General features: G+C 34.6%; 2 protein-coding genes across 4 annotated transcripts; both read right to left on the reverse strand.

Moving 5' to 3' along the window:
• Positions 1-2,663: 2,663 nt before the first annotated feature.
• Positions 2,664-7,093, reverse strand: LOC129321542 (uncharacterized). Of its 2 annotated transcripts, none has more exons than XM_054967337.1 (8): positions 6,862-7,093; positions 6,489-6,637; positions 3,993-4,099; positions 3,843-3,884; positions 3,614-3,701; positions 3,341-3,431; positions 3,114-3,214; positions 2,664-3,005 (listed from the first exon to the last, which is right to left on the reverse strand). In XM_054967337.1, exons 2-8 carry the CDS (start codon positions 6,617-6,619, stop codon positions 2,882-2,884), a joined length of 684 nt encoding a protein of 227 aa, XP_054823312.1. In that variant the 5' UTR covers positions 6,620-6,637; positions 6,862-7,093; the 3' UTR covers positions 2,664-2,881. The 2 variants fall into 2 exon arrangements, with proteins under 2 accessions (XP_054823312.1, XP_054823311.1); XM_054967336.1 differs by having other exon boundaries at positions 6,810-7,093.
• An 8,031-nt stretch (positions 7,094-15,124) lies between these two features.
• LOC129321532 (protein arginine N-methyltransferase 1.6) lies at positions 15,125-20,724 on the reverse strand. Of its 2 annotated transcripts, XR_008596024.1 has the most exons (15): positions 20,310-20,724; positions 19,937-20,171; positions 19,516-19,641; positions 19,168-19,332; positions 18,975-19,093; positions 18,814-18,893; positions 18,318-18,589; positions 17,936-18,172; positions 17,634-17,707; positions 16,944-17,037; positions 16,614-16,763; positions 16,409-16,483; positions 15,950-16,046; positions 15,406-15,790; positions 15,125-15,250 (listed from the first exon to the last, which is right to left on the reverse strand). XR_008596024.1 is itself a non-coding variant. In XM_054967321.1 (14 exons), the coding sequence occupies exons 1-14, from the start codon at positions 20,642-20,644 to the stop codon at positions 15,633-15,635; spliced, it is 2,217 nt and encodes a 738-aa protein (XP_054823296.1). In that variant the 5' UTR covers positions 20,645-20,724; the 3' UTR covers positions 15,299-15,632. The 2 variants fall into 2 exon arrangements, 1 of the variants encoding a protein (XP_054823296.1); XM_054967321.1 differs by lacking the exon at positions 15,125-15,250 and having other exon boundaries at positions 15,299-15,790.
• Between the last annotated feature and the right edge of the window lie 1,658 nt (positions 20,725-22,382).

Raw genomic sequence — 22,382 nt, forward strand, 5'->3', positions numbered from 1 at the left:
TTTGCAAGATCAAATAATTTTGATTTTGCTCTGCAGGATAGAAAGACCTAAATACAATTAAATTTATTGTGAAAAGACAAACCCATCTCTATATGCATATATTTGTTGTGATGGAAGACTTGTTTTTAAAATGATAATTTATTTACTAAATCACAATATTTTCTCTCTATCATTGAGTTAATATTTTGAAGTTATTAATAAAAAATTGATTGTTATTAAAATAAAAATAGGACTTATTTTTCCTAAATGGGAACTTGTGATTAAAAGGATGTGTGTGTATGAGGGGTAGTTTTATCCTTTAACAATAAATTTTAATTATATTTAAGTTCATTGGTCTTGTTGTACTCCCTCCATTCAAAAATATAAGTCATTTTTAAAATTAAATCTCACCCTCAATAAAATAGTTACCTACTTTTCAACTAACCCTATTTTTTCATATCCACCCTTATTAAACACCCTATAATAAATATAAAATTATTATTAATAGGGACACTTTTGAAAAAAAAGTAATGATTATATTTCGAAAGACTAAAAATACTTTACATTTTTTAATATCCAACACTTCAAAAAATATCTTATATTTTTGAACGGAGAGAGTATAATATAAGAATTATTTAATCCTAGAGAGCAATAAATGTTAAGTGATCTTAGATTGATTTTTCCTTTTGTAAATTTTATTTTAAAATTATTTTCAAAAGAAAATTTGTTTGATGGGGTTGTTGGAGTGCATCAGATGTTTTTGTAATTGTAAGGGCCATACTGGCCAGAAAATTCCATTTTTCACTTCCCCTCCCCTCTTTTCCTTTCAACCAAACGTGGCTTACTTCTCATGAAGGTGTTTTTACGTGTTAGATAATTTTTAAATTTTTTTAGTTCATCCCATTTGCAAATAAATAATCTTATTCAAATGCAAGTCAACTGTTATGTATAATAATAATACCCAAAAAACATTAAGGTCCAGCATTAAAGAGAGAGATCCTACTCGTGGACCAAAGTTGAGTGTTCTATGTTTTATGATTATTGATTTTACATTAGGGGAGGAATGATTGGGACGCTAGTTTAAGGTAAATAGCATTGACCAAAGCCGGCCTTAAGCATTTTGCATTTTGAAACAATGTTGATGCGGATGTCATACAATCCTATGAAACCTTATAACACAATACAAACATAAGTGTCCATACACACGTTGTCATGAGACCCACATGAAAAGGTTTCATTCAAAAAAAGGAGACATATAAATTGAGCTTTCTCACCCAATAATATAATTTTCTAAAATGAACTCTTATTTTGAATTCATGCTTGTCACATTGGTGGAAGTTACTTGCAAAAAGTTATGACTAACAAAAGACTAAGTAAAGTGTTAGTGTAAGATATCGGCTCTTGAATGATGGTGTACTGTGATGAGTATGTTCAAAAAATTTTCCAACACAACCTCAATCCTTTAGGTTGAGGTATTCCTTTAAACTTATAACAAACACAATATAAAAAGAACACAAGGTAAATGTGCCACGCTGACAGTTAGCTATATCTTCCTTACCTAACTGTCCCCAAGCCACCGTTTCAACTAATCAATTTCCAAGAGAATTTCTAAAATGCCTGTCCAAATCAGGAAAAAGAACTTGCTGTCTGCTAAATTTTAATCGGGGGCCTTGGTTTTATATCCACACACACACACACACACACACACACACACACACACACACAAAATTAGAATTGATCATCAAAGTTTTAATAATTTGATTTTTTTTAATCACGTATGGCATCTTTCTAATGATTGAGATATTTTAATGATCCGAGTTTCAATCTGATGCTAACTTCTATAAACGGTGGAGTACCGGTTGAATACGAAGCATCATTTGAAATAAATAATTGAAATCGATGCGCAGTCGTCGATCACTTTAAAAGTCAACATTCAAATACTTCCAACGTATTTCGCTTTATGTATAATCATAAGACACTGTTCATTGTAAGTGGCAATCTGCAATTCCATACTTCTTTAAAAAAAAAAATACAAGGCCATAAAAAATCATAAAAAAAACTAATATTTGATTATGTCAAAAGCCTTATAGCTATCATAAATTTTGAAAACAACACAACTACAAAATTTCCCCAACGCGTACAAAGCACGAATGCTTATTATAGCTACCAAAAAATAATGATAACAAATATAAATTTCAGGGGCGAAAGAGGAGCAATCCAAGGATGGTCCACCAACAGATAATAATGTCGTTTCCAAAAGCGGCCGTCCAATTGTATCTTCTCTATTTAATTACTCCACACAGAAATCTTGCGAGGGAGTCACTGGTCGGTGCTTTTATATTTCTTTATTTATTTATTTGACGGAACAATTCAAATCTCTGATCGTTCTCATGATTAGCATCATACTACTTAATTTACCGTTCAACGATATGAATATATATATATATATATATATATAGCGTGTATCCGTAATCAATCCTCACGTGTATGTATAATCCATGCAACACAAACTTACACAAGGATTAGGTAACAACGTGGGCCTCTGTGGAGGGCCTATCAGAAGATAATATTGGGCACAGGTGAACTCAGACTACTGTCGAGTGCTGACCCACCAGGACAAACAAACGTGGATTGCGGGATTGAGCATGCCCTCGTATTTCTTGATAGGACTGGGATTGATCCCATTATTGAAACGAAGCGATCCAGATACGTACGGATCTCTTGTATTCTTTGATTTGGCGCGGAGCGAAACGGACCCCAAACGTGAGTTTACATCAAAATTATGAGTTGCTTGTCAGATGGCAGTCCCGAGAACATCAACATCCATTAACAGTGAATCATACATTTAGATATACAATGAACCACGGCAAATTACAAAGTTTCCTTGATTCCAGAGACACGTTTACTTCATGTATTTTTGCAGAAATTTCCTGTGGAAGTCATTCCTGATGGTGTCATTTATGAATCGCTTGGGCGTCTTGCTTTCACCTCGGGATTGGTTCTTAAACACCACATCATCATCCCACCTACACCAAACAAAGTTTAAAACCAAGTCATCTCAGCAAACCCAGAACAAATTACACGGGCTATTTCATTTAACAACGGACAGCTGCTTCATTCTAAAGTTTCAATACCTCCTTTTCACATTGAAAGATGTTGGATTATTTAGCAGTGGGTTTCCTCGTAGAAGCTCAGCCTCCTTTACTTTCAGCTCTTCCTCTCGCTGTTGCCGTTCCTGCATAAGGATTATATATATATATATATATATATATCAGTAACTGGGCTCAATCATATCCCGAGAGTTTCACTGGTGTGTCGAAACAACCTAAGGAAATGATCAGAAAGAACAAGCTTCATTCACCTTACGGAGCTTCTCCTCTGCTCTTTCCTTCTTTATGTGTTCAAGCTCAGCCAACAAAGCTTCAGTGTCATCATCATCTTCATCATCATCACTGACACAACAGAGGCACTTTAATACATACTGCTGTATATGAACGAAGGCATTGTGACAGGTCTGATACCACGTATTGATGTAAAACGATTACAAAAATAATACTATTTTTTTGGAAGATACAAAAATAATACAAGTAACAAACGCTAGATTGTAATGAAGAGTGCTTGCAACGTTAATGACCTCTCATCATCACTTTTGGCTTCAGCATCAGAATCATCTGCATCTACACTACGTGGAACAATGCGATCTTCTGTTTCCCTCTTTGTCCCTGGGTGATTAGAGATCCACAAAAATTAGAACACTAAAAAAGATTTTTAATCATTATGTATTCTTTTACTATTTTGGAGTCCAATATCAACATATCAAAGACATTTAAATTCATGCATAATTTTAGAGTCAAATAAAATACCTTCCAACAAGAGATGGCTTCCCTTTCCACGATCCCTCTCATCTGTCAATATATAATGCAAATGAAACAGTGAAAACTTGCCTAATAGAACACACTTAAATCTTAAAGGAATGATGAAATGTACAAAACCTCTTATGACTGATGTTTTACCGTTATATGATTTATTTTTTAACGAGAAATGCCTCCTTTCACGCTCTTCAAGCTCTTCACGTAGGTTCCTTCTCTGCAATTCCTCCTGAGTATCCTGCCCTTCCTTCCTGGCAAGGTAGATTTACATTCGTCAGGAAAGAAATAACTCAAGTCAAATACGTGACTGCAGGAAAAGGAGCAAGTGCAGCATCAATCACAAAGGTGATGAACTTCATATGGAAATGCAATCTCTTCTCTCTCCTGCGGGGAAAGAAATAAACCATTTTGGATCCAACACTATGTTCAGATTTTTTTTTTTTTTTAGCTATAAAAAAAACTATAACAATAACTTCACAGCTGAATTTGAGGTGGGTGCCCCATATGACTGTGCATCACTCATCAATAGCATCAGTTCCACAAATAACTCCTATCCTTGGATAGCGTGGAGATTTTATCATGACTAATATTAATATTTGGGGAGTAGAGACAAATCTAAAATTAAAACTGGGTTTAGAGTAACCTAAATCATACACCCATCAATTTAACAAAATCAAGACAAGTCAATGATCTGATATGTATCAACAAAGCAGCCGCATAGGTAGAACCTACACTAGCATGTTCAAGCGATCATTGCCAACATGTACTGATGATAAACACAAGTTCACCCATAAGTTTAATCTCTCATGGCCTGTTTGGTTCATGGAAATGACTGTAATGGAATGTAATGTAATGTAGATTACATTGAGTTTGTTTGGTTTGTGCTCTGTCATTCTCCATTTGCGTTCTCCTTTCTTATTTTGGTTTGATTTTTTGGGTGAGATCTGGGTTGAATGTCTGCTTGATTGATTGAAGCTATGGTGTTTAAAGTTTTGATTGAAGAAAGTCAACAGATGCATGCAACGGTGGTGCGAGGAGGTGAACAGTGAGGAGGAGAAGCACGAGATGGGAGGGGTATTTTTGGATAAAGGATGTTGTAATGGGGATTACATAGGTTTATTGATGTAATCCCTAATACAGCATGTGAGGGAACCTTCTTTATCAAATGTAACCCCCTTTACATCACATGGGACCAACCAGACAGCCAGAATAATAGAATGCATCAGGATTACAGGTAATCCTCATACATGGAATCCAACCAAATGGCACATCAAAGTCATTTCTTTCTAAATTTTTAGGACCAATCATACGTCCATACCTAAGAGTGATTTTCAATGATTAAACCATAAGAAGAGATATTAAATCAAGAAATTTCAGTTGAAAGGAAAAATCCCACTTCAATTATTTCAAAGCTCTCACCACATTATGTAATATCATGTCTAGAAATGCAAAGAAAGTGACAAGATCTGCAACCACATTATGCAATATCATATCTTGACTTGCCTCAAAAGCTTAATCACAATGCTTGATCAAAATGAGTAACAACGCAACAAATTACAAGGAAATGAAAGAAATGTCCAAACACCTTGACTACGTCTACAAATCAGTATCGCATTCAGGCAAGGAAAAATCAGTATAACATATTTGTAACTTCCAAATTGGTATATAACCACTATATCATTATAAATTCTAGACATTAATTTCTCATTTTTTCTATTTTACACTTCAAAAGATAAAGAAAGATTGATGAGAAAAGCTTATAAAATAAATTATAAAAGAGAAACAAAAAGTATGAAACTCCAATATTTTTTTCTTATCTTAAAATAATGGTAAAGAATGTCGAAGCAAATGCAAAATTGATGTATGGAGAAAAAGACTACAAAAAAGTAAAGGAGCAATATCAACGCTCTATAGAACAAGAAATTAATTATTGCCCCTTTACGTTCAAAAAATCATACATTAAGACCAAAATTTATCCATTTATACTGCAGCTAGGTCTAGAGGGAAGTTATGAGCATTACGTTCAATCATAACTTCCATGCCAAGGTTAGCTCATTTAATAATATCAGCCCAAGTATTAATTACACAGCCTTGACTATCAACTACTGATGGGTTGAAATTGAAACCATTTAAATTGAAATCCATGGTAATGATACCTAACACCTAACCTGGTAAACCAGATACCAACTACAGGCCAAGCAGCCATGAAGAAAAATCTGTAATGTTAATAAACATCACACAAGGATAAAAACTCGTGCAACTAACAATAATTTTAATTTTTACACGAAGAAACACAATAATTGAGGACTACATATGAGTGAGGGAGAAAAGAGAACTTGGTAACTGCTTAGTAGCCACCAGTAGAAGTTGGACATTTAAAACCACAATGCTGAGAGGAAATCTATTTACTAGGAAAACTAGTCAGTCCGAAAATCAAAACATAAAGTGAGACATCCTCGATACCGGTCATGAAAAACGCCGCAACCCACTTCACTCTATGCTTTTCTCCAATGTTTTTTTTTTTTGGAGGGCACTTTCAACAAGAAACCGAGACATAGAAGAAAAAGCAACCATAATATCACAACACTTAAGGTAAACATGATCGAAAACCTTACTGAACAAAGGCAACAAAAACCCTACCTTGGCTTGAGAGTGGTATGTGCGGCAAGGTCCCTTGATGAGTATTTTTGTGATGGACCGAAAATTCGAGTGCCACCTTGTTCGTTGCCACCCTTAGCAGGTGCCCATGTGGGTCGGGCTGCGGTCGTCATTACTTCTGACTAGTCCTCCTGAATACACAGGAGAAGATAATCAAACGGACAGTAACCAAAATAAGATTGAGTTCTACCCACACGTATCACGCAAAACAAAATCGAAGGCTGAAAACACCATAATTATCGAAATCTCGGAACAAATATCGGGCAGAAATTTTTTTTTAGTTGAGAAAGAAAGAAACCATACCCCGAAACAAAATAAGCACCAGTTGATAGAATCAGGACGCCATGGTTCTCACCTTTTGCGAACAAAATACGGCAGCGGAGTTCGACCTTCAGTTTTTCTGCCGAGTTTGCTTGGCCGTACTCACCTGGCAGACAAAATCAGGACGAGGATAGTGCGGGGATGGTGAGAAGAGAGGGATGAGACGGGGCGCAAGAGCAAGAGCAGAACTGCAGAGGAGCGAAACGAGATTTTTTTTTGGAGTACAAAACGAGATTTTTTTTGGTCCGGAAACAGAAGGCATATTCAATCATGGGCCGCACTTGGAGATCCAACTTTTCAAGCGTAATTGGCCCTTTGTCTCTGTCCCTATAAAACCTTGAGTGTTTCATATACATCTTTGACTTGAAAGTAAAGGACCTGTCCAACTCAAAAATTAACAACGGATTATTTTTAATATAAGGTTTTAGTTTCTCACAATATAACTAATTAAAGTTTGATTTTTTTTAAAAAAAGTACTCACACTTAATACTCGGCAGTGTTAGAAAACTCAAAATTATCTCTAATAGAAAGGTTCATGTAAATTAAAAAAACTCAAAAAGTTCTTAATGAGTAACGTTTCTCTTTTTGGTGAGAAAATTTTGATTTCCTTGGCTTCTAAGGGTGAGGGATTTATGTTTCTTTCAAACTAATTGATTGTCCTTGTGGTCCTGAATGTTGTGTGGTGGTTGTTCCTGCATGAAAAGTAGTAGTCGAGAATAGAGTTGAAGGATTCATGTGGCGAGAATCGGATTGCAAACCAATTACTCCCTTCATCGTCAATATAATAGCCAAATAACTAATTTTTTAGTCCTTCCCTTCAAAAATGTGAAACGTTTTTAATTGAATCACATCTGCAAAGAAATTAGTCAATTATCTTTAAATTAACACTATTTTTCTATATTTACTTCTATTTAATAGAATATTTTACTTTAAAATAAATATAAAATAATTTATTTATTTATTATGGGCACTTTAAAAAAAACATGTTACACTTTAAAACATTAAAAATATTTTATATTTTTTAATATCCAAACCCTCAAAAGTGCCTCTCATTTTTTAGTTGAGGGAGTATATGTTAAGGAAATTGATTAAATTTGTTATTATTTATTAAGAAAATGCATCTTGGCTTTTCTAAAAGACCCATCCTTTTATAAGCGATGCATAAATTTAATTTTTCTAAGCAACACAGTAAGAGCAGTTTCACTAGTTTGAGCGAAAAATAATAAATATGAGAAATAATGTAAATTGAGATCTTACAATTAAAACTAAATTAAACTCTTCAGCAAGCCCGTATATTTAAGACCAAAGAGAGGACTGCATCTTGGATTAGGGTGTTTCTGGTCATGACATTGCCGGGAGTGAGATTCTTGCAGGTAAATTTATGTCTGGCAAACTTGTTTCTGATTCATAAACACGAATTAAATGGGAGTAAAATTATTGTAGAGAGAAATATTCGCATTAACTGCGATTTGATTGAAGTGCCGGTGAAAGGATAATTTAATCGACACATATTCAGGGTATTCTAGACCCTTTTTCAATGATAATAGAAAGCAATTATAGATTTATTATTGTGACCAGATTGCAAATCTGATATGGTCATATGGATGAAAATGGTGTTGGCAGCTTAGCCTAGCAGCCACCAAAAGGGGCATGAGGATTGTTTGCTATGACCAGGTGCTGGGAGCTTCCTCTGGCAATTACAAATCTACGTAGGCTATGCAGGATGAATAAACCTCCTGAAGTGTATTTCCTTCGATGGAGACAAGAACAATTATAACGAATAAAACGGTACAATTGACACAAAATAATAAATAAAAAGGCCAATAAAAGTATAAAAAATTTGGATTTAAAATAAGATTTTGAAAGCACTGGGCATTAAAAAAATTGACAAACGTGGAATGTAGGGCATTCGTGACCACGACCTAGGTACACATCATCAATATCGAATTGATATATTAAATTAATAACACAAATATGTTATATTCTTATATTATACTACAAGATAATGTAATAATGTATATATAAAGGCCATCCCCATCAAATATAATATTATCTTCATATGAAAAAAAACAAATCAGAAGCAACACTCGTATGAACCTGCCTCGGAAGAAACCTTCTCCAACACGGGGACCCAGAGACAGCGTGATAGCTGTCCCTCACGGTAACGCCGAATCTCAGCATAACGAAAAACCACTCACTCGCATCCAAATTTGTTGAAAAGGTTCCTCGCCGGTGAAAAAGAAAGATCCACTTTGAGCAGACACGGAAGGATCGATATCTGCTTCCCGACAATTAGGAATTTTTTTTTTTCATAAGATCGAAGACGCAAAACAGTTACATATAACCAAACCAAGTGATCTATAAACGAGGCACACAGAACAGGAGAGAAAGAAGAGGATTAAAGAGAGATAAGGGAAAGGGTGTGAAAGCTCTCCGGCAACGGATCAAGCTCCGTGGTATGTGCCGGTCTGGAACCGATGACCCTTCGACCGATTAAGCGAAGAGCTCGTTGGAATCTGGTGGCGGAGGGAAGCGATTCACCGTGGAAGGCAATCTGACCTAATTGAAACAAGAAAAGCCTGAATGAGCAGGCGGCATCGGAGAAAGCTTCGCGCACGATTCTCTGACTAAGAAAGAGCTTGAGCGAGAGAGGCCATGCCAGCCAAGCCAATGATGGGCGGAGACTGTGGCAGCCGAGTTTCAGATGGAGATTCACTAGAGCCACTATGTGGAACCCCATCAGGTTGATCCAGACGATTCGGTGCAGCGCAGGCGTGTTTCCTCGACGATAAGAATAAGACGACAGAAAAAATAGTGTAATAAGTGCTGACGAGCCTCTTTCCTTTTCGACGTGGTGCGTGCTTCGGATAACACCCAGCCCACCCAATTGGCCAATTGTAAGACTATCCCTTAAAAAAAAAAAACCCTTAAAAAAAAAATTGGAACGTGGACCCCTCTAATGATATTTATAAATATAAATAATTTTTAATATATATTATTAAAATTAAAAAAATTTAAATTTTATTAATTTTATTTAAAAACTTAATATATTCTCAATTTTATTCCTATTAAATATATATACATATATATTAATAATATATATTTTTTATTAATATTTAAATTTGTCATAATAAGTTTTTGATATAACTTATAAATAGGATAAAAAAATTTCTTCCTCTACCCAAACAAATAAGACAGGAGGGAGCATATCAATATATTAAAAAGATGAATTCAAATTCTTTAAAATTGGGATTAATGAATTTATTTGAAGTTTTTTTTTTCACCATTTTCACTTATTTTATTATTTTTTATAAAATATTTTTTTTTCATTTTTCATAAAAAATCACAGGAATCCTCCCATCTTAATTTTAAATTATTTAAATCCTAAAAAGATACCACGACAACAAATTTCTAGTTTCTTGAAAATTACTATCACTAGTAGACATGGAGACTTGGTGGGACAAAGTCGCTCCCAATGGCCTGCAAGACTTGCTTATCTTGAAAATCTGGCGAGTTGTGATTGGCAATATCCTTCATAGAATTTTCCAAGTAAAAGGTTCTAATAGAATTATCATACACTATTTTATGCTGTTTAAAAAATTTCTTTTGTTTAATTTTCAGGGCACCTATCGCTTAACTCAAGGGAAACTACTTGCCTCAATCATGAAAACTAGGAAACTCCTTCATTTTAAGAGCAAAATTGGTCCTTGTGAGCTTCTGAAGAATTTTAGCCAGAAGATCTCTACCAACAAAAGTTTGCTCCATGTTTTAATATGTCATTCTCCACTTGTTAGTTAGTGTTTTTAATGAAACGAAATCCTCCAACAACAGTAGCAGTACAAAGCAAAAAAACAAAAACACCAAATCTTTGATCCACTACCACCCTAACAAGAAAAGAGGTTTTTGATCAAAGATGTACAAGTCGTTAAGAAAAGTATGACAATTCTTAACTCAGCAGTCAACTAAACAATTAGCTTCTCTATCCATGAAATTAATCAAGATAGACCAATCTCTGTGGAGCAAGTTCTTTGTATCATCGATGACTTCCTGATAAGGATGGGTGGAAGTCTGATCTCTAGCAACTGGATTGATAGCTGTAGCGTAGTCCAAGAATAACTCCACATTATACAAACCATGAAACCAGCAAAACTCAAGTCCCATCTTGATCCCAATTAGCTCAGCGATCGTCAATGGAACGTCTCCAACAAAAGCCCGAGACCCAATTACCCAGAGTGTCTCTGATTATACCAGCGCAAGTAGCATCTCCATTAGCAATCACCGTGCCATCTGTATCTATTCTAACAAAACCAGGTCTAGGCGGGTGCCAGCTATGTTGACGATGCAATAAAGCTCTTTTGCTATTAATTTTACCAAGTAGTTGCCTATCTGTAAGGGCTCTCGATATATAGTTTGTAGCATCCAAGGCAGGAATATCCTCTTCTAAATCAAACAGCCTTTTACGTATAAGCTTCCACAATTCCCAGCAGACATAAATAAAAAGAAAGAACCAAGGTACCTTTTTTTGTAGAATCCTTTCTTACATTCCGTTTGGCATTCCATTTGATCCAATATGTATTATTAATAGTCGTGAAGAGTTGCCAATGACTAGTTTCGACCAATTCATTTCAGATTAAGCGTGCTATTTGACGATCCATAACCACATGCAAAGAAGTTTCCGGTTCGCCACATTCGAACGGGCATTCTTCAAACTCATCCATTCCTTGTCGAGCTCTTAGTTCTCCGGTATGAAGCCTGTTCTTTGCTAACAGCCATAGAAAGGTCTTCATTTTCTCTCCGCATTGAGTTCTCCATATTGTTCTCTAGAGTGGGTCTTGTTGATCGCTTGCACTTGCAGCAATGAAAGAGTAGACAGATTTTATATTGAAGGAGCCATCATTGAATGGCTTCCAGATAAATTTATCCTCACCCCTCCTCTCTCTCGGGATCTGAATGCTAGTGATCTTGTTAACAATATTTTGCGGGAGCCAAATCTCCAACCTTGCTCTATTCCATTAATCACAATTAGTAATGAAATCTGCCACCCTGTCTGACATATTATGACGGGTTGCTGACAACATGAATTACGTTAATAAGTGGTGTGTATATACCAGACCATCGGCCTGAAAACAAATACAGTCCAAAGCTGGTGCTTTCCTTCGTTTGTTTAGGACCGTCTATTTTCAGCTTGTGCAAATTTGTTTTATTTGTTTTCTATCCTTTTCTTTTTTCTTAATTATTATATGTATGGACTCTTTTCAGTTTAGTGGCTGTTTTTCACTCATAAAAAATAATAATAAAAGTCGCCCCCAGCTGCGTGGCCTCATCCCACTGTTGCATAAATTGGATCTTGTGCACGTTTATAAATAGCATTTGATTAAAAAAGATTATAGTTGCAGATAAGAACGCGCGGACAAGCCTTGCACTGCTGCACTAGCACCATCTAATCTACGTTTGGGACGTGATGACACGGCAATTCTCTGCAGACAAATAAAAGGCGTTTGGATTTTAAATGAAAAAAAATTATTTAACAAAATATGATTATGTTTGGATAAGATTTTTTAAAATTAATTTAACAAACGGACGAAAATTTAGAAAATAGGGTTTCCGGCACCAAATAAAGTTTGGAAAAATGATGAATGTTTGGTTAGCTTTTGTAAAATAAAATTTAGGAAAGTTATGGGAGTTTACATGTCTTTTTTTAAAATTATGATTTTGGACCTCACAATTGATTCTAAATGGTATTTAAGGGTGTGTTCGGATTTCAATTAAAAAAATTGGTTATAAAAAAAATTAATCATTAAAATATGATGATATTTGGATGATTTCTTAAACATTAATTTCAAATGTATAGGTAAATAATACAAAAAAAAGAAGTTAAATAGAGTTTTATAAATGAAAAAAATTTTATTTTTTTTAAAATGAAATTTCACACACCAAAAAAAATTTTATAAAATAAGAGTGTTTGAATAAAATTTTATAAAATCATGATTTTCGTCCCAAAATTAATTTCCAATGAGTATCTAAGGAGGCTCAAAATATGCCATCCCATGCGTTGGCATTGCTGTTGCTATTAAATTTAAGATAAAGATGTATTTTTATTTTTGAAATTTTCTTTGAGGACTCTTAAGAATATTCAATACCCAAATGACCTGTTTAGTACGGGGCCTTGATTTTTAAGGGATTAAAAATGGGATTGAGAACTGAGAATAAATTTTAAAATTGTATTTGGTAGAGCCAAGGATTAAAACAAAAATAAAAAAAGGGGACACGGGTTTATTTTACCCCCAAAACTAGTAAAAAGACAATATTGCCCTAATCTTTTTCTTCTTCATCCCCTCGGGTTCATCAGCATCATCATTATTCTACCTGAAAGTGGGGATGCTTTCAATGAACCCAGATTCGTCTTCTTCATCATTCTTCTCAAAAGTGGGAATCATTTTGATGAACCCAAGTTCCATAGCTACTCATATTTGTCCTCCTCAGCCACTACCTTCACCGCTGTCGAGCTCGCTATATCTGGACCAAGGAGGTAGAGGGTTGTCGTCGAGCAAATCGGGACCAAGAAGGGAGAGGGGTTGTCGTCGAGCTCACCGGATCTGAACTTGCATAACCAGATCTGATCTTTCAGGACGTCGGCGGTGAGAACGGACATGGAGTAGAGAGTAGACGCCATTCACGCTTCACTCGGACGGCGATAAGAATGGACATGAGGATAGCTGATGGACAAGAGGGCAATTTGGTATGAAATTATGTAATCCCAGGATTGCTTTCCCAAGACCACGAGCGGGTGGTATTGGGACCTCATATAAGTGGGAATGAGATTAAAATTAAATCTTTCATTATTTCGTACCAAACATAAAAAATTGATATTAGCCAATCCTAATGTCACTCCTACTTCATCAGTATATTAAACATGACCTAAGTTCTGTTAGATTATTAAAAAAGAATTAAAATAAAATAAATTAAAAAAATAAAAATAAAAATAAGACAAGTGAAAAAAATAGGTGAACTACTTGCATAAAAAAATGGAGTAACTAATTCATAAATATAAAAATTATAATTCATAAAATTTTTAAAAAAATATAATAATTTTTATATTTATAATATATATTAATAGTTTTATCATACTTACTTTGATAAAAAAATAATTTAATTTATTTTTATTTTAATTTTTTTAATTCATTTTATTTTTTTTTTTCAACAGTCAAACGGGACTTAAAATATTTTTTGAACATTTTGACCCCTGTAACAATTTAATTAGAGCATTCTCCACCTGCCAATAAATTCTCAAGTTTGATCGTTAACTTTCCACCTGTCAGTGCCAAGCATATCCAAGTTGAGTGGTTGACTAGAAGAAGGGCAAAAATGAAAATTTATTTTTTTTAACCCTCTCTCTCTCTCGGGAAGCGCGCTCTGGAGCACGATGCCAGGGCACACGATGAGACCACGAACGATGTTCCCGCTACTACCACGCCAAGTACCGTTAATGGAGTTAAGCCAATGGTGCAACGCCGATGGAAGATGAAGAAAGATGCTCGGAAACTCCAAGAAAATTTGGCAAATTCTGGAATCGTCTGAGGAAATTAAGAAACTGATGGCTATCTACCCATCAACCCCTTTCATCAAAGACCAGAAAATCTCAGGCGAAGTCAAGAAAAATCATAGTGGCATATACACCTTCAAAATCGAATTCATCCGGTAACTAAAAAAATAAAAAAATAAAAAAACAAGCGTCCAGCCATAATCAGTCACCAATCCTCGGCAACTAGGTAAGAGCAAAGGCAACAAAACGATCCAAATCCACGACCTCAAAATCAAAATCCAAGTCCTGTGGGATCTCGCAGATGCTTAGTAGGACTTGGGACCAAAGCCGGCGAGTGGGTTCTACGTCATCGTTTAGGTAGACTCGGAACTGGGTCTGCGTCAAGGTTGCGGATGATGAGGGAGTAATGAAAAGTTGAAAATTACCATCTAAACTATTATATTTTTTAAGTTCTAGTCAGATTCTCTCTCTCTCTCTCTCTTTTTCAACCAACAATTAATGTTCACGTATTTAACATTAAAGGCTAAATTGCTACATTTTAATACTATAAAGATAATATTACTATAACTAATAATTTAAAGTATTGAGTGTTTATCGTAAAATATTTCATTGGCAAAAAATACACCTAACCTAATTATTTATATGAATTACTTGACAATTGAAACGGGCCGTTATATTTTCACCCCCTTGACTTGTATTAATCTCTCATCAAATGAGTTTCTAAAATTACCTAAAAAAAAAAAATAACGTGTACTTGATGAGTAATATAAATATATATATATATTCGATGATTCGATTACATGAATTGAGAATTTTGTTGTATGGTAATCAAAACGTTTCAGACAGTGCAGAAAAATGGCAATCCTGCCCAGCTTGGATGCTGCATATAGAAGTATGAAAACGGAGAGATTAGGAAAGAGGAACAAGATTTAACGGAATAACCTGAATATATTATCTTAAAGAAAAAATCCCTCAAGGCACCACAATTCTCTTCCAAAGAAAACGTAATAGCGGATAGCATTGGGTTTCATCTACCTTATCAGTTGTGACATACTGCTTCAGGTTCTGTGAAGTTGCTCCATCAGATCTAAGCAGAGGCAGCATAGGTGCATCAGCTTTAGAAAAGTGACAAGGAAAGCAAGAGCTGAACCCCACAAATTCTCGAACTTGTCAAGATCAATTCATCAACACAATGTCAGCTGCCCACCTTGTCTACCACTGATTTTCGCGCTCTTTCCAGTTGCAACATTGTAATATGGGCATCACAAGAAATCAAACACTATTTTGAGTCCCCCATTTGATGGATCAAAGGATGCTTCAACAACTGCAGAACACGATTCTCCCACATTTCTTGAGCCTTGGGGTCCTACTGCCCTTGGTGTTGCCAGAAGCTTCACTCCCTGCTTCCAATATCTCTTGTCTGAAATCATATATAACATGGTGTGAGCAAAGTGCACACAAGCAAAAGCTCCTTGTAGTTATATATCGTTCATCTTTTGATTAGTTTTATATCTGTCATTTTGCTAGTTGAGGGCACTATACAGGCTGCCTTTTTAAAGGAAGGGGAGAAGAGCCATACCTGGACCAGTAGACAAAACAATGGCATTCTGCAAATCCATCACCCAGTCAATCCACAGTACAAATCCATGGCACACCCCGTTCTTAATAAACTTTACCTGCAGCATACGAGTTTTTATTTTGAGAACATGTGTTAGATTGAGTTCCGGACACTTATTGTAGATAAATATCAAACTATCTCTTCTAAGGTAGGATATTACTCCCTAATCTTTCTAGTCACAAATATTTAGTGGCAAGGGTAATTTTAACCCACCTGATGCTGCCCTGTGGGATCTAATAAAGCGATTTAATTAGCAAGTTCACGAGTAACCGATGTTAGGTCATAAAGGTCACCACCAAATTCTTATGCTAAGGAATTATGTGTCTAACAAATACCCGGACTATGATAGGCAATATACCACTGATCATGCGACATACAAATGCATCTAAAACTTCGAAAGCATTGTCATATTCATTTTACCTGGGATTTCCCTTGACATAGATCTATTTGTTTTGAGCAATCAAACTCCATAACTGCAAATGTCTCACTAAGTTCCTGAAAAATTGTTAACAAGGCTGTATTGATACTAGTGAAAGATTGTTATTCACTTATTCCACAATGGAAATCTCTTTTCTTCTTCACGTTCAACTATCTCATGCAAAAGAGGCTTTTTAGTAGATTTTACCTCAAATTCCCCACATTGCCAGACAAAAAAGGGAAGACAAGGAGCCTCTTCTGATTCAGGTAGATGGCCACAAGCCCCTAATGTGGTATTTACCACTGAATGCTCAAAACCTTCTATCTTCCTCAAGCAGCAGCGACTTTTCCAAAGATCCTGGAAAAATCCATCTCATTAATCATACAGCCATGCCAGCAAGCAAAATATAAAAGGTCCTGTCCCCTTGACAAGTTAACTTTGCAAGAACAGTTGGTTTTTTAAGCAACAAAAATCACCGTGTCTTTAAGTGCGTTTTGGCAAATCAAAGTTTAAGAGGGTGAAAAGCAGCTAACTTACAGGAAGAGACATGGCACAAGCCTTCAATATTCCTTTACGAGGAACAATCACAGCATCTTCAGAGAGGATGGAATCAAGAGTTGTCCGGTCTTTCCTTTAAAACAATATTATACACGAAGTAGCTCAGTTAGTGAAATACAGACTCCCAAAAATCAGCAGTAACATATTTAATGATTGGGCCAACCATTTTTCACATTCCAAATAAGCATGCAGAAATACCAGAATACAGATGTCATATAAACAGATCACATCTCAAAATTCAGTAGAGACTCTTTCTTTTAAACTTAGTATTAAGACCATGTTACATGCCATAAATACATTATTCACTAATTTACAGTGCCTTCAGGGTCTAAAATACAAATGGTCTCACTTCGGTATTTGGCTCCAATTGGTATCTGAATTCAAATCCTTCAGGCTTAGTGTAAGTTCTACCACTATTGAGCCAAGACTGTTTGGTTGGTCTCACCAAATTTTTCATGTGGTTGTGTTAAATGTCCCAAGAGATATTAGAAAAGATGATGTGATTTAGGGTTAAATTTCAACACAATCTATCACTCACAGGTTTTCATAATAAATATCAGGTCATGCAACAAAGAACACTTGCACATGCATAGATAATTCATCAACCACAACGGAGTCAATGCAGCAAAACAACTTGGTCATCAAAAGAATATTGGTTAAGAAGCATACCAAAACCGCAGGTTCTCCCAAGGAAGCATGCCATCATGTCCATAATAAAATGGTTCTGCTATCAACAGGTCAGCCTACAGATGAACAGGCACGCATAAATTTCTAAATTAATTAGTCATCATCCTCATGTTAATATAAGTATAGTCTATATAATTCTGTTTAATCTCATGATTTCCTAGCCTAAATCTACAGGCAAACATAAAGTGATCTCCCATCTCTGAGTTTCTAAAATACCTTGTACAAATGCATTCAAATTATTCACACAACATATAGTGAAATATAGTGAAACAAGGAAATCCAACCTTTTTCTGATGTGTATCATGCATGGTCAAATGTTTCGCCCCTTTTTCTATAACTTCTATGCGATCACTTGATAAACCATTCGCATGACAAACAGCTTGCAAATATTGGAGGCCCTTCCTCCCCAGCCCAGGAAATAAAGAAATTACATGTGATCTCTCTGAAAGATGTGCCACAAGAAGAGGTAAAAATACACTATCATCTGCAGCCAAGCATAACAAGCAAACTTTTCCCTGCAGCTGTATACATTATACTTCAAGTAAATAAACAACATATGGTCAATGAAGCAAGTTCGAACAAGGAGTTTCTACAAGTAAATCTGCTCCATATCTAGTGAAAAGGCATAAGCCATACATCAAGGGAAGAGTAGGATGAATAACTTACAACATTTTCCACTGTTTTCAATATTGAAAGCCTCCATTCCCTGTCTCCATAGATTGCGATCCTTTCTGGTGACAGTACGATTGGTAAATCTGCATCACTCAACCTATGCTGTAAAACTTCAGTTCTTGGTATTTGGGTCTCTAGATTGTACAAGATCCTGGTATCAGTATGTATAGCACGCAAACAAATTTCGTCCCCCTTGAATGTGGTAATACCATCACCAGGAACAAACCAAACGCACTGTTTCCAATGGTCACACCAATCAATAGAACCTGGAATAGCATCGGCCCATGACATGTTAATGAAGACTTCAGGACATTATTGACCGTAATGGTTTATATAATGTGATAGTTTAATTTCCTATATGATATCCGCCTTAGCTCTGTAATATAATTTTCAGAAGGCAACACAGCAATAGTAGTAATCGGCAAGCTAAGTCTAGGCACCCAGAACAACTAATTTAATTATTTGAAAGGGGGAAAAATAAAAATCTCACTTGTAACTGCTGGTAAGTCTATCCACCGAGGAGCAGTGGAATAATAGATTGTCCCTTCTTGATCAAGTTGAAGTACCCACCTGATAACAATAACTGCTATTAGCCAAGTGGAGATACTGAGATAGGATTAACACCTCAAATTACAACACATAGATCAATACCATGAGATCACAGCATGAACTCTACCATCATTAGTTGCCTTTATCTGCAGATCAGTTTCTCCATGACTCTCTGGCCGTTTCCAAAATTCAAATTCAAAAACTTTGAAGGGTTCTGAAAGCTGGATGGATCTTAATTTTGAGTAGAAGCAAATTTTTTTTATGAAGCCAGTTAAAGAATTACAAATAAAGTTACCAGTTTTATTTCTTCTCTTATTGGATTGCAATGCATGGCATACTGCTGGTGTTTGATGCTCAAAACACTATCCTGTCCTGGAGGGATGAGACGAATGCCATCAGATAAACTTGCTTCATTGTTACGCAAACCATGCAGCTGTGACAAGAATCTGCTTTCAACCAGCTGAAAGAGGGATAAGGGGGGAAAAGGCTCAAACTCTGTGAGACTCGGAAACAAAAGAAAGAGAGAATTTAACCAAGAATAACTTAACTTTATAAGATCATATAAAATATCATTTAATCATTGGCTTGAAACCAAAAGAAGAATTCATGAGAAGGCAGAATAGTTTAAGACTCCCTAAAGTACCTGTCCATAAGTAGTTGCTCGATACGGCACAGTTAAAGGATTTTCCACCAATAACATGTCATGTGCATTTTGCAACGTCGGTATAAGTCCCTCGCCCAGCAGTTCTGAGTCAAGTATCTCGCTTACCTGCAATAAATATTACCGTGGTTTATTTTTTCAACGAAGAGAACGTCCTAGGCTTCGCTTGATTTTGCAACAACTAATGAGAAACCAGCAATTAGTTCTACTACTTATTAACGTTCGATAATTAGTTATAACGGAGCAACTAACAGATGGGTTGTAATACGATTCGATCCTTTGAATCCTAAGACACAACGTTCCCAACATCATCTTACGTGCAAAAAATTAACAACGATTGTTAAATATGAAGAAAAATAACCAAAAAAAAAATCTATCTTGACTTCAATGTATTGCAACTTACAAGTACATCTGCACGCGACGGAATATCAACGCCAACTTTGAGTTCATCAGAGCGCTTGTTGATGACTTTGATATTACCTTCCAATTGATTCAAGCGGATAACTTTTTTCATCAACTTTACCATTGGAAGGTAAGACTCGCATGCTGTTACCATCCCTTTCCCGCTTCCAGGCGCGATAGAGTCACCAGAGCCCATAGCTCGCGCAGCCATCATCGATAGAAGTCCAGTGCCAGCACTGCACAGTTATTGTGTACATTATTTCTCACAAACTACACTTTTCATCAATATTGGTTGAATCTTGCGGTATCTAAAATCCAATGGCTAATGAAATAGAGATAATACTATGCAGCATTTATGTTTACAGTCAGAATACCCGATGTCGAGGACGTGGCAGGGCTTGGTAATGGTTTTTTCAATGGCTTCCCGGAAAGCTCTATTCCTCCTAGAATCATTGAGCATATCTAAATAGGAGGTCATGGCCAGAAGAGGTTGCTGAAACTTGTATGCAAAGCTTTCTTCCTCGTCTTCTTCAATCACGACCCATTCTGAGTTACCGGTCAGTGGATCTAACTTGAGCTGGAAGACGCGCTGAGGAGACCCGGAGCTCATGGTTCGAATAGCAGGTAGTGAATGATCAACTCGAGCTAGATGGGACAGGAGCGAAAGGGACCGACCAAGAAATAGGGTTTTGCGGGACAGAGCCGCCATGGAAGAAGAAGAACAGACATGGTCAGGGTCCAACTGACGGCGTCCCCTCCAAACAATTCCCGGTTGCTCAACCTGAACCGTATTCCTACTTTGAGGAGGAGGAAAAGGAAATTATTGCTTCGGACGATTTTATTTAAAAAATTTCTTAAAATATTATAATTTTTTAAATTTTTTTTAAAATTATTATTAATAAATTTATATAAATTATTAAATTATTTTTATTAAAAATAAATGATTCATAATTTTTTATTACATTGACAACAATGTAAAAAAAAAAAATTGTAAATAATTTATTTTTAATAAAAATAATTTAATAATTTATATAAATTTATTAATGATAGAAAAGTTTTTAAAAATTTTAAAAGAATTATGATATTTTGAGGGATGAAATTTTTATTTATATATTTCAAAATAATTTTATTATTTCCTCCGTTCAAAAATGTAAGGTATTTTTAATTGAATCTCACCCTCCAATAAAATAATTATTTATTTTTAAATTAATTCTATCTTTTCATATTTGTCACTGTTAAACACTTTATAATAAATATAAAGTTACTATCAATGGGGTACTTTTAAAAAAAACAATGATTACATTTTGAAACAGTAAAAATGTCTTATAATTTTAAACATTCAACCCTTTAAAAAATATTTTATATTTTTTAATAAAAAGAATATCATTTTTTTTATTTTATTTTGGCCCTGACTTTTTATGCCAGTCATGTGTTGCAATAAATCAAGATTCCTAATTTAAGACTCTCTAAAATAATGAATTAGCCTTTTCTTTAGTGGGAAAAAATATATGGTTTCAAATTACTAAACTCAGTCCTACGAAATCGAATCAGTTTATTTTGAATATCAATCACTTTAAACAATATTTAAATGCATGATAATTTTTTAAAATTCTCAAAATTAAGAGTTTGGTTACTGATTTTTAATGCGCTAAATAAATGTTTAAATTTATCTTTTTGTTCATTAATACCATTCTATTTGTATTGTTTAAATGTTAATTTAAAAAAATTACAAGCCATCCATTTATATATTTTAAGAATTTGAAAGCTTAAAAATGTAAAATATTTAAAAGTATAATTAATGTACTTTTTTAAAGTGTTCCTAATAAAAAATTATCTTATATTTATTTTAAAATAAATATTTTATTAAATAAAAGTAAATATAAAAATATGATATAAGTTTAAAACAATTAATTATTATTTTATTAAAAAGTATGATTTAATTAAAATATTTTATATTTTTTATCGGGTGGGAGTACATGCTAACATGCATAATTGCATGCATATAAAACTTAAGAGTACTTTCGTTCTCTGCCCAATACACATTCAAGGGGGACAACTGGTTCTAACTAGACAAATAAAAATAATCAATTTCATAACAAAAAATAACTTAAAGGAATGATACTACCTCTTATATTATTTATAAGGTAAAAGAAGAAAAAATATATTGTTAATGTATGTATATTTAATAAAAATAGAATTAAAAAATTATTAAATTTTTAAATAAAATTAATAAATTTTAAATTTTTTTAGTATGATAAAACATATTAAAAATACATATTAGTAATGAATAAACAGATAAATTTTACCAAACAATATCTTTATATATTTATTTGTTATTTGCAGCTTAACGTGGTCATTTGTTAGTTAGATTTTTGTATTGGATGCGGTTTTTCTTAAAAGAAAAATCAACAAAGCGTCCCATTAAAATGAGTTGGGAACATAAGTAT

The sequence above is a fragment of the Prosopis cineraria genome, unplaced genomic scaffold (assembly GCF_029017545.1).
Source record: "Prosopis cineraria cultivar Desert tree isolate PC_DT_omini unplaced genomic scaffold, ASM2901754v1 PC10, whole genome shotgun sequence".
NCBI classification, from domain to species: domain Eukaryota; kingdom Viridiplantae; phylum Streptophyta; class Magnoliopsida; order Fabales; family Fabaceae; genus Prosopis; species Prosopis cineraria.